Source organism: Asparagus officinalis, chromosome 1 (genome assembly GCF_001876935.1).
Source record: "Asparagus officinalis chromosome 1, Aspof.V1, whole genome shotgun sequence".
Lineage (NCBI taxonomy): Eukaryota > Viridiplantae > Streptophyta > Magnoliopsida > Asparagales > Asparagaceae > Asparagus > Asparagus officinalis.
Genome location: NC_033794.1, coordinates 100,426,623 through 100,442,197, shown reverse-complemented (window position 1 = coordinate 100,442,197; position 15,575 = coordinate 100,426,623). Strand labels below are relative to the sequence as shown.

At 40.3% G+C, this 15,575-nt stretch overlaps 1 protein-coding gene across 1 annotated transcript; it reads right to left on the bottom strand.

Annotated features, from left to right (window-relative positions):
• On the bottom strand, positions 10,520-12,093 carry LOC109838183. The gene is made up of 3 exons (XM_020406647.1): positions 11,554-12,093; positions 11,262-11,434; positions 10,520-10,927 (listed from the first exon to the last, which is right to left on the bottom strand). Exons 1-3 carry the CDS (start codon positions 12,091-12,093, stop codon positions 10,756-10,758), a joined length of 885 nt encoding a protein of 294 aa, XP_020262236.1. The 3' UTR covers positions 10,520-10,755.

Sequence of the window (15,575 nt, the reverse complement as noted above, 5' to 3'; positions counted from 1 at the left end):
ACGAACCAATGTCGACCACCAAGTGATGCAGTCTTGGTGGGACCCCAAACGTCTGTGTGCACGTAATCTAGGATGCCCCTCGTCTGATGAATGGCAGTCTCGAACTTCACTTTTATCTTCTTGCCAAGAACACAGTGCTCACAGAACTCAATCTTTTCACTCTTGGCTCCATTCAATAGCCACTGCTTGCACAATACCTGCAGTGATTTTTTACCTGTGTGTCCTAACCTATAGTGCCAAAATCTGCTCATGTCCGCTTCTGAAATAGCCGAAGCAACCTGACCAATCTCGGTGCTTCCCTTCAGATAATACAAATTTCGATTGCGGACTCCCTTCATCACCACCAATGATCCCTTAGTAACTTTCGCTACAGCGTTTTCGAAAGTCACCTTGAATCCCTTCGCCTCCAAAGCTTCAACTGAGATAAGATTCTTCTTCAGCTGAGGAACGAATCTCACCTCCTTCAATTCACGGACTACTCCATCGTGCATCATAATCCGCATGGTACCTATCCCACAAACGTCACAGGATTGATCATTTCTCATGACAACAACATCCCCATCGAGTCTCTCGAACGATGCAAACCACTCTCGCCTAGGGGTCACATGATAAGTAGCACCGGAATCAAGCATCCAATCAAATGCATCCACATGGTTCACCTCCGGAGTAATCAGTAGAGAAAAGCACGAATCATCAGAATCATCGCCTTTCGCAACGTTCACCTCATTGGCCTTCGGGCCTTTTTTCTTGTCATTCTCCTTCTCCTTGAACTTCGGGCAGTCTCTCTTCTAATGTCTCTGCTCCTTGCAGAATGCACATTGGTTCTTTACTAATTGGTGGCAGCTTCTTGACTTTGACCTTCCTCTATTACCACCTTTCGGATATGAGCTTCTACCTCTCGTCGACAAGGCCTCGCCTGAAGTGCTAGCACGAGAAGTCTCATTGTCCTTCCTCCTCAAGTCGTAATTGGTCAATGCGTTAGTCACTTCACTATAGCTGATAGAAGATGTTCCGTTCAACAAAGTGAGCACGAAGGTATCATACTCCTCATTCGGTAAGGAGCCTAACAAAATAATCGCCTTGTACTCATCCGATATCTTCTCATCAACATTTGCCAAGTCTGACAACAACTTCGTATAGTTGTTCACATGAGCCGCTAGCGAGGTGCCTCTGGACATCTGAAATCTGAAGAGTCTTCGCAGCAAGTACAACCTATTCTCAACACTCTTTGTGAGATACTTATTGTTGAGAATTTCTCACATCTTCATTGCAGACGTCACCCTAATCACATCATATTTCAGCTCTTGTTCCAAACAGGACCTGATCACCCCACAAGCGTTCCTATTCATCTTCTTCCATATCACCTCATCATATTTAGGTGGCCTCTCGTGGACCATGATGGTCTCTTCCAAATTTTGAGCATTGAGCGCATCCTGTACGTCGCTCATCCACAAACCAAAGTTGATTTTGCCGTCATACTTCACCACACTAATTTTAGTGTTCTGAAAACCAACTTGTATTGTACTCGCCATCGACTTGATGCTTTCACCTTCTTCTCCTATTATAAACTAACTCCAAATTGTAGAGAAAGAACAAATTTGATAGAAATTAGGAACCGCCCAACTGAACCCTAGATCGGATTCCAAATAGATCTCTTATCCACACGAGGAAAGCGAAATCTCCAACGGCAACTCCTAATGCTATCTCCACCGAAGCCTAAAACTTCAAGAACCAAGCTTCACACAAGAATCTTCCTCCACCAAACTCCAAAACCCTAGATCTGAAATCTGGGCTCTAATACCACTTATTACGCGCAGTGAAAATTTCGGCAGCACTTCGGCAGCACAACAAGAAAGTCAGATCGCAATAAGAATTCCCGTCTCACCAAGGAAATAAGAATCTGAAGCGAATATCTCAACAAAGTGAGATATCGGCTCTTCCTCTCATCAGTTCTAGGACTGACCTGTCGAGGGATCCTAAAAAGCTATTACAGATCACACAAAAGCGATACAACCAATTTTTACGTGGTTCGGCAAATTACCTACGTCCATGGGGCAAGGAGGGGGGGGTTTACTATTAGAAGGAGAGAATACAACTAGGGTTTACAATCACTCACAACCTAAACCCTCAAACAAACTCTCAAATCCCTCACAATATCTCTCTACAAAAGCACAAAAGGACTGCACACAATCACCTCTGCCGAAAAACAAATCCTTGCACACTCCAGCCCTTCTGTCTTTTTCGTACTTGTACCTGCGCACACAGTCACCAAAGATCCCCTGGACTTCTCTCTTTTTGCTTGCTCAGCCGAAAAGAATACCCACAAAACAAATCTCCTGCTCTAAATCGAAAACCTAGTCGGGTGGGCCTTTCTCTTCACGTGGGTTTGCATCACGAGCATGAGTTCCCTTCACGCGGTTTGCATCACGAGCACGAATTCTAAGCCTGTTTGGTGTCTGCAATGAAGTCGTGGTGGCCCACGTTCACATCACCTTCCTCAAGTGCTCGGATTTACCACATCTCCCTAGGCTTTATTACTGACGTTACTCCACTTGAAATTGACCTCGTTTCTTACCACACACTCCTCTCGGTGTACTTGTGTATTACAATGTGATCTCACAAATTATCTCAAATAAAAATGATTTTGTTCTCTAACAAGATGAGAACTCAATTAAGTTCACTCTCAATGTTACAACCCCACAATCCCAATATACTATGTATGAAATTTTTAAGCTCAAGTGGGTGTGTGTAATCAATGAGTACAAATAAAATCAAACTCAAATCAATCTAGCAAATATAAATATGATAATTTAAGTATAAACAAGCTAGATAATTGAGTTTAGAAAACTTCTCCAAAATCACAAAGAGATGTAGATGAAGGGATGAGGTTGAATTCCTCAAACCGAAAATGTAAGCCTCTTCTTAAAATCACAAAGAGATGTAGATGAAGGGATGAGGTTGAATTCCTCAAACCGAAAATGTAAGCCTCTTCTTAGTGAAAACTTCTTCACACAAAACAAACTTGAAAAACTCTTAAACACTTGTAAAACTTGTTTTAAAAATTTCTTAAGTATACTCAAAAGTTAGAGGGTAAGGGATATATATAGGAGCCCCAAGGAACCAGCAAAAACCACTAAGAACATTAAAAACAATAAAATCTGAAAAATAATCGTTACTGTGCAATGGTCATATTATAAGTCGACTTATGACATGTATGAGTCGACTTATATAGTATAAGTCGACTTGTTATATTATGAGTTGACTCAGCAGATTAAAAACACCATCTGCGCAACACTTTATAAGTCGACTTGGTACTGTAGCAAGTCGACTTAAAATGTGCACAGGACCTGATATGAACAGTAAACATCGACTTTGAAACCTCTTTAAAAATATCAAATAAATTTCAAAAATATAAAATTTGGGAAAATGTTTATAAACATAAAAATGAACATGTTATAAAAAAAATTTCATTTCATTTCCCATTTGTGAAGACTCTTCATTTTGCAAACTAGTCCAAAAACACGAAGTCTCAACAACACATGATTTTGCAAAATATTTTCAAACAAGTTTGAAACTTCTCTTAAATGGATTAATAGACTTTATAAAGGATGTAAAATAGTATAATCAAGTCTTTAATCCATAGACATATTATTTTGCAAACTTACAAAAAATATAAAAATGAAAAACATGATTTCATTAATTTTTAAGTATGTTAAAGCTTGATTTTAATGAAATAATATCAAGCACGTATAAATATGAGACAAATAAGTGTGTATAATTATATTCATGTGTTTCATATTTATACAGCTAAACACATTATTTTCCAAAACAAAATCGATAAATAGGAAACTAGTATATATGTAAATGTATATAACTATTAGTTTCATATTTATACAATTTAAACTTAAAAGGCTATAAAACAAAAATGTGTATGTGTGTATAATGTCTGAACTTTAGGTATCAACACACAAAGTATAAACCTAAAGCATTATACCAAGCTAAGAGATCTTCAATTAGGCTCGACTTGGTTACGGATGAAACGATATTGGATCTTGATTTGAATTGCACATAGCTTCATTCTGATATCCACCAATCTCCTTTGAATGTCATCGTTAAGCTCAATTTCAACCAACCTCCAACAGATATGATCGTGTAAGCGCAGTGCAATCCAACCAACCTCCAACTAGAGGTTATTTGTGTAGTTTTACCTAACAAACAAATGTAAACACTCGACAACACGACGTTAGGAATTGTTTGTTAATTATCAAAACTAGATTAGATATATAGGCTCATAAACATGAGACGTAACAAAACGATGTCAATTTTGATGACTCTTAAGTTTACGAACTTAGAACTCTTTCAAATGAAGAACTCACTTATATTTCTTCAATTTTCTCTCTTCATATCAAACAAGGATTACAATAGCCATTTATATAGGCTTCAAAAACAAAAACGTCTAGGCATACCAATAGTCATAAATTAAACTCCTATTTTAATGCCATAAAGATAAATGTCATAAATGAGTATGTTACTCTTATTCTTCCATAACCTATGTCTCTTCACCTTCTAAACTTATGACCCTTGCACTTCTAAAATTCATTTATTCTAGCATTTTAATTTGATATTCCAACACGCCCCTTCAAATCAAAATGTCTTTATGCCAAGCATGTCTCTTAGCCTCATGAAAGTTTCACCTGATAATGGCTTGGTGAATATGTCTGCCACTTGTTCAGTGGTGTGACAATGCTTCAGTTCAACGGTTTTCTGCTTTACATGGTCTCTGAGAAAATGAAACCGTGTATCTATGTGTTTGCTCCTCCCATGATGTACTGGGTTCTTTGCAAGCTGGATGGCTGATTTGTTGTCCACAAAAATTACGGTCGAGTCTTCTTGTGGATGATCCAACTCCTTTAATATGTTCCGCAACCAAATTGCTTCACATACTGTAGATGCAGCCGCCACATATTCTGCTTCACATGAAGATAAAGCTACAACTCCTTGCTTCTTTGAGGTCCATGAAAATGCAGTTGACCCAAGATAGAAGACATAGCCTGTGGTGCTTTTTCTCTCATCTTGATCACCTCCCCAGTCACTATCTGAGTAACCAACTAGTTGTGTATTTTCATCATATGCATAGAAGAGACCCAGGTTGAGTGTGCCTTTGATATACCTTAGTATCCTCTTCGCAGCTAGCCAGTGAGATTCATTCGGTGTCTCCATATAGCGACTCACAAGTCCAACTCCATAAGTAATATCGGGCATTGTGATCGTCAAGTATCTCAGGCTGTCAACTAGACTTTTGAAAAAAGTTGAATCCACGAAACGTCCGTCTCCTTCTCTTGATAGCTTCATTCCGATGGCTACTGGGGTGTTAACAGGGTTACATTCATTCATCTTGAACTTCTCTAAGATCTCCTTCATGTACTTCTTCTGGGATATAAAAATCCCCTCTTTTCTCTAAGATCTCCTTCATGTACTTCTTCTGGGATATAAAAATCCCCTCTTGTTGCTGCTTCACTTCAATGCCAAGAAAATAGGACATTAATCCATTGTCCGTCATCTCAAATTCATTGAACATTGCCGCCTTGAATTCAGCAAGCATCTCGGTACTGCTTCCTGTGTACAATAAATCATCAACATAAAGACAAATTATTAGAAATTCGCCTCTATGGTTCCTCTTCATGTAGATGGCGTGTTCATAGGGACATTTAATGAAGCCGTTTTGATGAAGATAGCCATCAATTCGGGCGTTCCATGCCCGTGGTGCCTGCTTTAAGCCATACAAGGCTTTCTTCAAATGGTACACTTTGTCTTCTTGCCCTTTCACAAGAAAGCCTTCTGGTTGTTGCACGTAGACCTCTTCCTTAAGAACGCCATTGAGAAATGCTGACTTGACATCCAAATGATATATATTCCACATGTGATGAGCTGCAAGTGAAATTAATAGTCTCACCGTATCCAGTCGAGCAACCGGAGCAAAGACTTCTTCATAGTCGATGCCGTACTTTTGTTTGTAACCTTTCGCTACAAGCCTCGCCTTGTACCGATCAACTTCACCATTTGCTGTGCGCTTGATCTTGTACACCCACTTGACCCCTATTGCCTTGTGATTTTGTGGAAGAGTTGTCAACTCCCAAGTGTCATTCTTTTGGATGGCGTGGATCTCCTCCTCCATTGCTGTTCGCCAACAATCTTCTTTTACGGCTTCTTGAAAAGTGAGAGGTTCATGATCAGCATATAAGCAGAAAAGATTTGACTCTTCGTCTTCTTCTATCTGCTCATAGATCTCCCTGAGGCTTCTCATTTTGATGGGACCTCGTTGCATGGTAGATTCGCTTCTACTACCTTCCCCAGAAGATGGAGAACCTCTTGTAGGAGAGGGTGTAGAGTGTGGAGGAGATGGTGGTGTAGCTAGTGATGGTTCCTCATGTAGAGACTCATCAGGTTCATTCTCCACGGGTTGATTTTCATTGCTCCAGTTCCATGCTTCTTCTTCATTAAAGACAACGTCTCTACTAACAACTAGTTTCTTGGTTAGTGGATTGTAGAGCTTGTATGCCTTCGACTCCTCGCTATATCCGATGAAAATGCATTTTTCACCGCGATTGTCAAGCTTCTTCCTTTTGACTTCAGGTACTTGAGCATATGCAACACAACCAAAAATTCGTAGGTGTGCCACACTAGGCGTGTAACCGCTCCATGCCTCTTGAGGTGTCTTGTTCTTCACTATCTTTGTGGGGCATCGGTTGAGCAAATAAGCTGAGCATGCCACGGCTTCTGCCCAGAACTGCTTTGGCAATCCCTTTTCTTTGAGCATGGTTCTTGTCATGTCGAGGATGGTCCGGTTCTTTCTTTCTGCAATGCCATTTTGCTATGGTGTGTAGGCAGTAGTAAACTGTCTCTTTATACCTTGCTCCCTGTAATATTCTTGAAACATATTTGAGGTGTACTCACCACCTCGGTCAGATCGAAGAATTTTTAGCTTGTGGCCGCTCTCTGCTTCAACTAAAGCTTTAAAATGTTTGAATGTAGTAAAAGCAGCAGATTTTTCTTTAAGAGTGTACACCCACAACTTTCTACTGAAGTCATCAATGAAAGTTATAAAATATCTATTACCTCCCAAAGAGACGGGATCAATCGGTCCGCAGATGTCGGTGTGAACAAGTTGCAATGGTACACTTGCTCTCCATGATTTTCCACTGGGAAAAGGAAGTCGCGGTTGCTTGCCGATTACACAACCTTCACAAATATGATTCGGTGGATCAATTGTTGGTAGACCTCGTACCATGCCAGCTGTAGACAATAACTTCAAACCGCTGAAGTTTAGATGGCCGAAGCGAAGATGCCACCTCCATGACTCATTCTCCATGAGTCCTTGAAAACACTTGTCGACTTTCGTGTTTAGATGCAAGGGAAACATGCGGTTCCTTATCATCTTAACACAAGCTATGAGGCCTCCATTTGTATTTTTCAACCAAAGATGGTTGTTCTCCATATATACTTTGTATCCCTTTCCGAGTAATTGACCGATGCTAAGAATGTTACTTTTCATGTTAGGAATATAGTAAACATCGGAAATATACTCGGGCTTATCATCCTTTTGGTATATTTTAATCTTCCCTTTGCCTTCAACCGGGAGTTTTGAAGAATCTCCGAGGCTCACACTTCCATGAACTCCTTCTGCGAGTTCCATGAAAAGTTCTTTCTTCCCGCACATGTGGTTGCTAGCACCCGAGTCAAGGTACCAAGCATTATTCTCAACACTTGAATCATCATTAGCAAGAAGAAGCGTAGAGTTGTTACCCACATCATTTGTTGCTTCGGCGAGATTGGTTTGGTCTTTAGTTTTGTGCCAACAATTTGAAGCATAGTGCCCAAACTTGTGACAGTTATAGCACTGAACATTCTTGTTGCTTCCACGCCCAGGTGTGGATCTTCCACGATTGCTTCGTCCTCGTCCTCTAAAGCTTTGGGCCTCCACTTGATTTTGAGTGGTTTGCTGTTGGGCACCACGTCCTCTGCCTCTACCACGACCACGACCTCTTCCTTGTGAGCCTTGATTACTTAGAGTCAATGTTGACTCTAGTACTTGCTCCAAAACTATGGAACTAGCCTTCTTTTGCATTCGTTGTTCATGAACTTGGAGAGATCCCAAGAGCTCCTCTATTGAGATATCCTCCAAATTCTTTGACTCCTCAATTGCCGCCACCACGTGCTCAAATTTTGGTGTGAGGGATCGGAGCAACTTCTCCATCACTCGGATGTCCTCCATCTTCTCTCCATTTCTCCTTATTTTATTCACAATTAGAAGTAATCGTGAATAATAATCGGAGATTTGTTCTTCATCTTTCATTTGAGCAGCTTCAAGATCGCCCCTCAAAGTTTGGAGGCGAATTCGCTTCACCCGCTCGACACCTTTGTAGATGGTCGCAAGGATTTCCCATGCTTCCTTGCTTGTCGTTGCTTCGGCAACTCTCTCAAAGGTAGACTCGTCCAACCCTTGATAGAGTAGAAAACGAGCATTGCTATCCTTCTTTCTTTGTTCTCTGAGAGCCTTCTTCTCTTCGGCGGTATAGGTGGCTTCTACTTCTGGTGTAGGTTCCGTGAACCCATCAATGATCAGCTCCCACAACTCTTGAGAACCAAATAAGGCTCTCATTTGGATTGACCAACTCTCATAGTTATCTTTCAATAATTTGGGCACTTGAGGATTGACAAGATTATTTGTGGTAGCCATGAGAAGAAGAGTGAATAGGAAAATTAGATAAAGTGGCTCTGATACCAGCCACTGATGACTCTTAAGTTTACGAACTTAGAACTCTTTCAAATGAAGAACTCACTTATATTCTTCAATTTTCTCTCTTCATATCAAACAAGGATTACAATAGCCCTTTATATAGGCTTCAAAAACAAAAACGTCTAGGCATACCAATAGTCACAAATTAAACTCCTATTTTAATGCCATAAAGATAAATGTCATAAATGAGTAAGTTACTCTTATTCTTCCATAACCTATGTCTCTTCACCTTCTAAACTTATGACCCTTGCACTTCTAAAACTCATTTATTCTAGCATTTTAATTTGATATTCCAACAAATTTGACTAATTTTTTGATATTGGAGATGCTTGTTTATAGTCATCTTGGGAGGATGCGTAGATATCAGTATAGACTTGCGCATGCAAATGAGAGGTGGACACTATGTTGTTTTGATTTTATTTTCATTATCCTCCCATTAATGAAGAATCTATAAATAGTTGCAGATGGACGCAATTTCTGTCGGCATGAATGATTGCGAAAAGAACAACAGCGGTGTCTGGTTTACGCTAGTTGAAATTTTCAGATAAATCATGCACCACAAAAAAGATACTCATTACCAAAGTTTAAAATCACACCTAACTACATTTTAAAAACGTTGTTATAACAATTTCCAATGTTTGATACAAGTGTTGAAAGGGTAAGTGTAGTTAGCAATTGCCAACATTTTTTTCACAAACGTTGGCAATTGAAAATGTTGGCAATTGCCGACGTTTGCAAAAGAACGTTGGCAGTTACCAACGTTTGCAAAATGTTGGTAATTGATGCAAACGTTTGATTATTCTTTTTGCGCTACCTCGCTTTAATGTGTATTTAGATAAATGATGTATGTTCACTGCAGGAAGCATATATTTGACAGATACAGCTGATATGTTTCTGAGGTATGAATGATACTAATTAACTCATACGATATATGTTCGCAATGATAATATCTATGCAATCTTGTTACATCCTATACCATTTAGTTGTAGACCATTAAGAATAACTATGTTCGTGTTTCCTGAAATTGTTGCTTTCATCCACTTCGAGGATCCCCTTCCTTCTTAATCCTCCCCTTCACCCGTGATCCGTTAACTTCTTGGTTAAAAAAATTTATTGTGTTATGCTGTATGGAATTTTAGCAAGATAATTGAGGCTTCATATTGACATGATCCTGTGGCATAGAAGAAATCTGTAGGACTGTCACCTGTACTGTTCTGTTTTATATTTAAAAAAATCTGATGTAGAACAACACAATAATTATTGGTGGTGCTGCTGATGGTTTCCATAGGTTTCTTAAAGTTGATAGATTATGACATTTGCTGAACAAAGGTGCAAAATGCACTTGATCTTTCATTTCAGAGCGCTTATGCAATAAGATCTTTTCGAATTTTTTGAGCCAATTGGGCTAATGTGTCCAACTTAGGGTATAAATTGATTCACAAATAAATCGTTATATAGTTACTCAAAAATAAATCATTAATATAGTTGTTGACGGTTTTTGGTCAACAAACTTATTTTCCGCTTTTTTTTTTCTTTTTTTTTTCTTTTCTAGAAATTGGCGCAACATATAACCTTACCCTTTACCTATAAGAACTTTTATCCATAGGGAAAGGGATACACGGCTGCAATTATGTCTTGATTGGCTTGAGATTTGAATCAATTTTCTGCTAGTCAAAATTTAAACTTATTGGAGCCAAGTTGTTGCAGGTATTCAAGCTTAAGCTTAGAAGGGACCAACCTCTTTACTTCTATATGGAAGAAAGCCAGTGCCACTCGCAGAATAAGCAAGTGATGACTAATTATTTTTTGGTGCTGTGAGAATATTTTCTTTTTGTTTTTCTTTTCCTTTTTCAGGTGGAAAGAACCGATAGCTGTAAGATATTTCTGAATACAGGTTACTAGAGTTACAACTAGCAAACTATCTAACAAATTAATAGCAGAATTTCATGAAGCAGCAGCTACCGAATGGAGGGCTGGCATGGTGACAAGAAAGGTGGAGCCTGATTCATAGATTTCAATTTCATCATTTCATTTTTGCTTTGATTTTCCTTTTCCTCGTCATCGTCGTTGTCGTCATCCTCCTCCTCCTCAGCCTCCCAGAGAAACCGAGCATAAGAAGCCATTACATAGCTGCAAACATTTTGCAATTTATCAATATTCATCAATATTCTCCTATTCCATACGTGTCTAATATAATTAGGAGTAATTGCACATTGACGCCCGCAGCATTGCGTTTTATAACCTGTTACCATTATATATATAGTTTGATTGTAGCAGGTAGGCTCCTAAGGGAAACTTTTTTTCTCTCTTTTACCCTCAGGGATCCATTTACCCGTAACAATTTTCTCTTCTGGCAAAATCAAACTGCAGTCGTACGTAATAGATTTTGCACCTTCAAAATAATAATAATAATAATAATAATAATAATAATAATAATAATAATGAGATGATGTTGGTTGCATACCAATCATCGGGTGCAGCTTGAACAGCTCGATCAAAATACGTCTCTGCTCGCTCTGCGTCCCTACTCCTCTCCCATACAATCTCAGCATACATCGACAATGCGTTCCCATCTCCCTGATCAGCAACAATCGCCCTCCTGCAGTATTCTTCTGCTCTCGCAACATCGCCTCGAACCTGAAAATTGAGATAATTAATGGCTTGATATATAATCGGTCCAGGGAGAAAAACTTCCAAGAGAAAACACAACCGCGTGGCATGCATAAATAAATAAAGCTACTGATATACGTACACACCTCTTTCAAGAACTTCGCGTAATTGCTGAGAACAAGCGAGTTCTCAGGGTTGGCTTGTATCATGCTCCGATAATAACAAGCATCCGCGTCTCTGTCATCATCATTTGAATCCGATGAGAATTTACCGTGCCCACCGTTGCCACGGCTGTTGCAGTTTCCGTCTCCAATACACCCCTCATCATCGATGACAAGCATGCTGGCTTGCGAGCTTGTCGCAGCAACGGAATTTTCCTCCCCCGAGGATATCGAGATCGAAGGAGGAACCATTTGCCGAGGTTTCTGCTTCGGCTTGGGCAGAGGAGGCATTAGGATCTCAGAGATGCTGGTATCGGACGTAGCTCTCCTCAAACTCTTTCTGTTGTTGGTAGGAGGAGGAGAAGGAGATGATGATGATGATAAGGATTTGAGGGAGGGGATTCTGGGGATTTTTGTAGTTGAAATCTCAGTGGTGATGAGGACTTCATTATGCGAATCTTTTGCAGTTGTGGCTGCAGGAATCAATGACTTCAGGATTGGGGTGGATGCGCTCCTCAGTAGCATTTCTGTTTATTTATCTGGCTACTCTCTTATGTGCATCTTTTGAGTGGTACAAGTAGGAGAGAAGCTCTACTTATATAGGCAGAACAAAAGGTGGTGTAAACTGTAATAATGTGGATCAGAGTTGCCATTAAAGTTGAATATCTCCCGATCGATATCTCGTAACTTTGGACGATTATCGGTGATACGGGTGTATCTTCTTCTCCGTTTCGGGAGCTTAGCGATCCTCATGGGAGCTTGAGGATAGACGATTCTCATGGTATCTAGAGAATAGATGCGTGGATGAAACCATTGGTGGCGACGAAAGAAGCTAAAAGCAAGAAGACAACAAAATCAGGGAACTAGCGCTCAGACTTTGGCTGGTCAACCAGACCAAGCTGGTCGGTCGACCGGATTCGTGCACACTACAAGGTGAGGAATGGGTCCTTTGGCCGGTCGACAGTGACACACTGGTCGGTCGACCAGACGTGGTTCTTCCTGCAGGGTTTGAAACCAACCCTCTGGCCAGTCGACCGCGACATTTGTGTCGGTCGGCCGGATCGGGTTTTTTGGGTTTTCCTGGGCCGATTGGGACTCTGTTTTGAGACAAATTCTGATTGTATTTGGCTTGGTTATTTACAAGTTTGTCATCCATGTTATGTACTCTATAAATAGAGATTGTTTGGGGTTTCTAAATATCGGTGGTTGATCAGAGAAGATCAGTTTTTATCAGATTGAAGATTCTAATCAAGAGATTAGAGTTTTAGAGAGAATAGAGAATTTGTTCTTTGTTCTAGTGAGATTGTGAGAGAGAAATTTGTAATATTTTATTACTCATAATCTGGAGAATGTATTTTCTTTTGCCAACTGAGTTGTTCTTGTGTTTTCTATTGTCTTCTTCTCAACCCACCTTTGATAATTTCACGATCAAAGGTGTTCGCACGGCGACTCGTATCAAGTTGGTATCAGAAAAATCAGATTCTGTGAAGGGGGTATCTTATGTATGGTCCTCACTCAATCGTAGTACAAGAAGCTAGGCGAGATTCTTATTTCCTTGGAAGAAATCCAGAAATTAAGGAAGAAGAAGATAACAGAAAGTGACAACTCATCGAGACTTGATGCATTGGAGAAGCTGTAGGTTATCTAAAAATCACTGCAGATAGTCGATCCCCCATTAAACACCGATGGTGGAAGTTACAATCTGACGACTTCCAAAAGAATATAATTTAAAGATTTTCACGTAGATGGATGAATGTTATAATCTGACGACCTTTACAACAACCGATAAAACCTCTAGTTCAACAGTCTTCACAATCAATATCGGGAGTTACAATCTAACGACTCTCATATTTTCAAGGAGCCAAGATGAAGATTACAAGATGATGGTCTTTGAAATGATCCAGCAAAAGAGATCATAAATTGACGGTCTCTTCACATCAAAACGCAGAGGTCATCCCTGCGTTTCACCATCAAAACGCAGAGGTTATCCCTGTGTTACAACATCAAAACGCAGAGGCCATCTCTATGTTACAACCTCAAAACGCAGATGTCATGCCCACGTTTTAGAGGCGAAACGTAAAGTTCATCCCCAGTGCTCTAGTTAAAAACGCAGAGTTCGCGGACTCAAAACGCAGAGTTCAAAACGCAGAGTTCATCTCTGCGTCCTAACTCTGCGTTTCAGATTTACAACGCAGCGCGATCTGTGCGTTCAGCCACCTAAATAGGCCCAACTCTGCGTTTTAAGTCTAAAACGCAGAGTTCGGGCCCTGAACGCTATTTTTCAACGTTTGACTCGTTCAAAGCACGAACTGAACGGTTTCAAAACTGTTTTTCCCACGATTTAGGGAGCAGTTTAAAGGGGCGGTTACACCCCATTCAGTCCCACTTAGGAGAGAATTAATGAGATGTTATACCCATTGATCCCCTATAAATAGGATTAAACTCAACTGAGTTCGGATCTTTGGATCTTGCAGTATCTTAGAGATCTAGAGATCGGCTTCTTCGGATCATCTCCTCGGCAGCAGATCATTTTTGAGATTTCGTCAATAACAAAGTTCTTGGAGCATTCCCTTGGCTTATTAACCAATTTTTCGGTTCAAATCAACTCTTTTTCAAGAGTTTAAATTTGCTCTGAGTTATCAACTCATTCAGAGTTTCAAACTTGCTTTGCAAGTTCTCCACAGCGTCAAATCGTGAGGAGAAGATATCGTTCCAGTGAATCAAGACATTCGGATCATCAACGGAGAGCAAACTCGACACGAGCATTCGAGGGAGGCACTCCATCGCCACCGTGAAGAACCCAGACTTAAACAAAGGGGAGAATTCAGATCAATTCTCTTCTCTTTTGTATTCGGAAATTCAAATTATAATCGAGATTGAGAGAATAAAAATCAAATAGAATTCTTTTATTTTCTTATTGCAAATTTTCTACCAAACAAAAGATGGGGACTCTGCTGGGGATAAGCTTCTCTGACGAAGAAGTGGTGGCGCAATCCGATGTTCATCTCACTAGAATGACCATTAAAACTCTGATTATCGAGTTCAATCAAGCCAAGTATGAGAGTTACTCTCCTTCAGATTTCTTAACCCCAAGGCTATGTGCAAGATCCGCAAAGTCTTCAAGGAGACTAAAGCTCCAATTGTTGCTTCTATGCCAAAGGAAGCCCTCTCCTTTAGCCAAAATTGCTCGAACAGCCCCTCCTCCGAAGGAGTGAGCTCAACTTGTGCCAAACGTAGCCCTCGGTGGCACATTGCACAATTAAAATGCAGCCTTCAGGGTCGCGTTCCACAAACTAAACGCAACTCTCAGGTTAAAACTCTGATTATCGAGTTCAATCAAGCCAAGTATGAGAGTTACTCTCCTTCAGATTTCTTAACCCCAAGGCTATGTGCAAGATCCGCAAAGTCTTCAAGGAGACTAAAGCTCCAATTGTTGCTTCTATGCCAAAGGAAGCCCTCTCCTTTAGCCAAAATTGCTCGAACAGCCCCTCCTCCGAAGGAGTGAGCTCAACTTGTGCCAAACGTAGCCCTCGGTGGCACATTGCACAATTAAAATGCAGCCTTCAGGGTCGCGTTCCACAAACTAAACGCAACTCTCAGGAGTGCGTTTCAGAACCAAAACGCAACTCTCAGGAGTGCGTTCCAAAATCAAAACATAGATTTCAAGATTGCGTTTCATCAGCAAAACGCAGACCTCAGGATTGTGTTTTACCAGCAACACCTGGAGCTCAGGCATGCGTTCGGGTAGCGAGACTCCGAATACTCTGCGTAGCACGGCTAGATTAAGGAGTGGATATAAGAAGTTCATGGATTCAAGATATCTCAACCAGATTCATGTTCATCAGAAGCTAGTCCTATCCAATCATGGACTGGGGGTTCCAGTTCAAACCTCACGATCAGTGAGTAATTTTTCTCGAGTCTTTGCAATAGATTCGAGAGTGTTCATATCGAGAGAAAGACTGATGCAACAAGTCATTCGTTCATTCAATGTGAACGACTGATTCCTA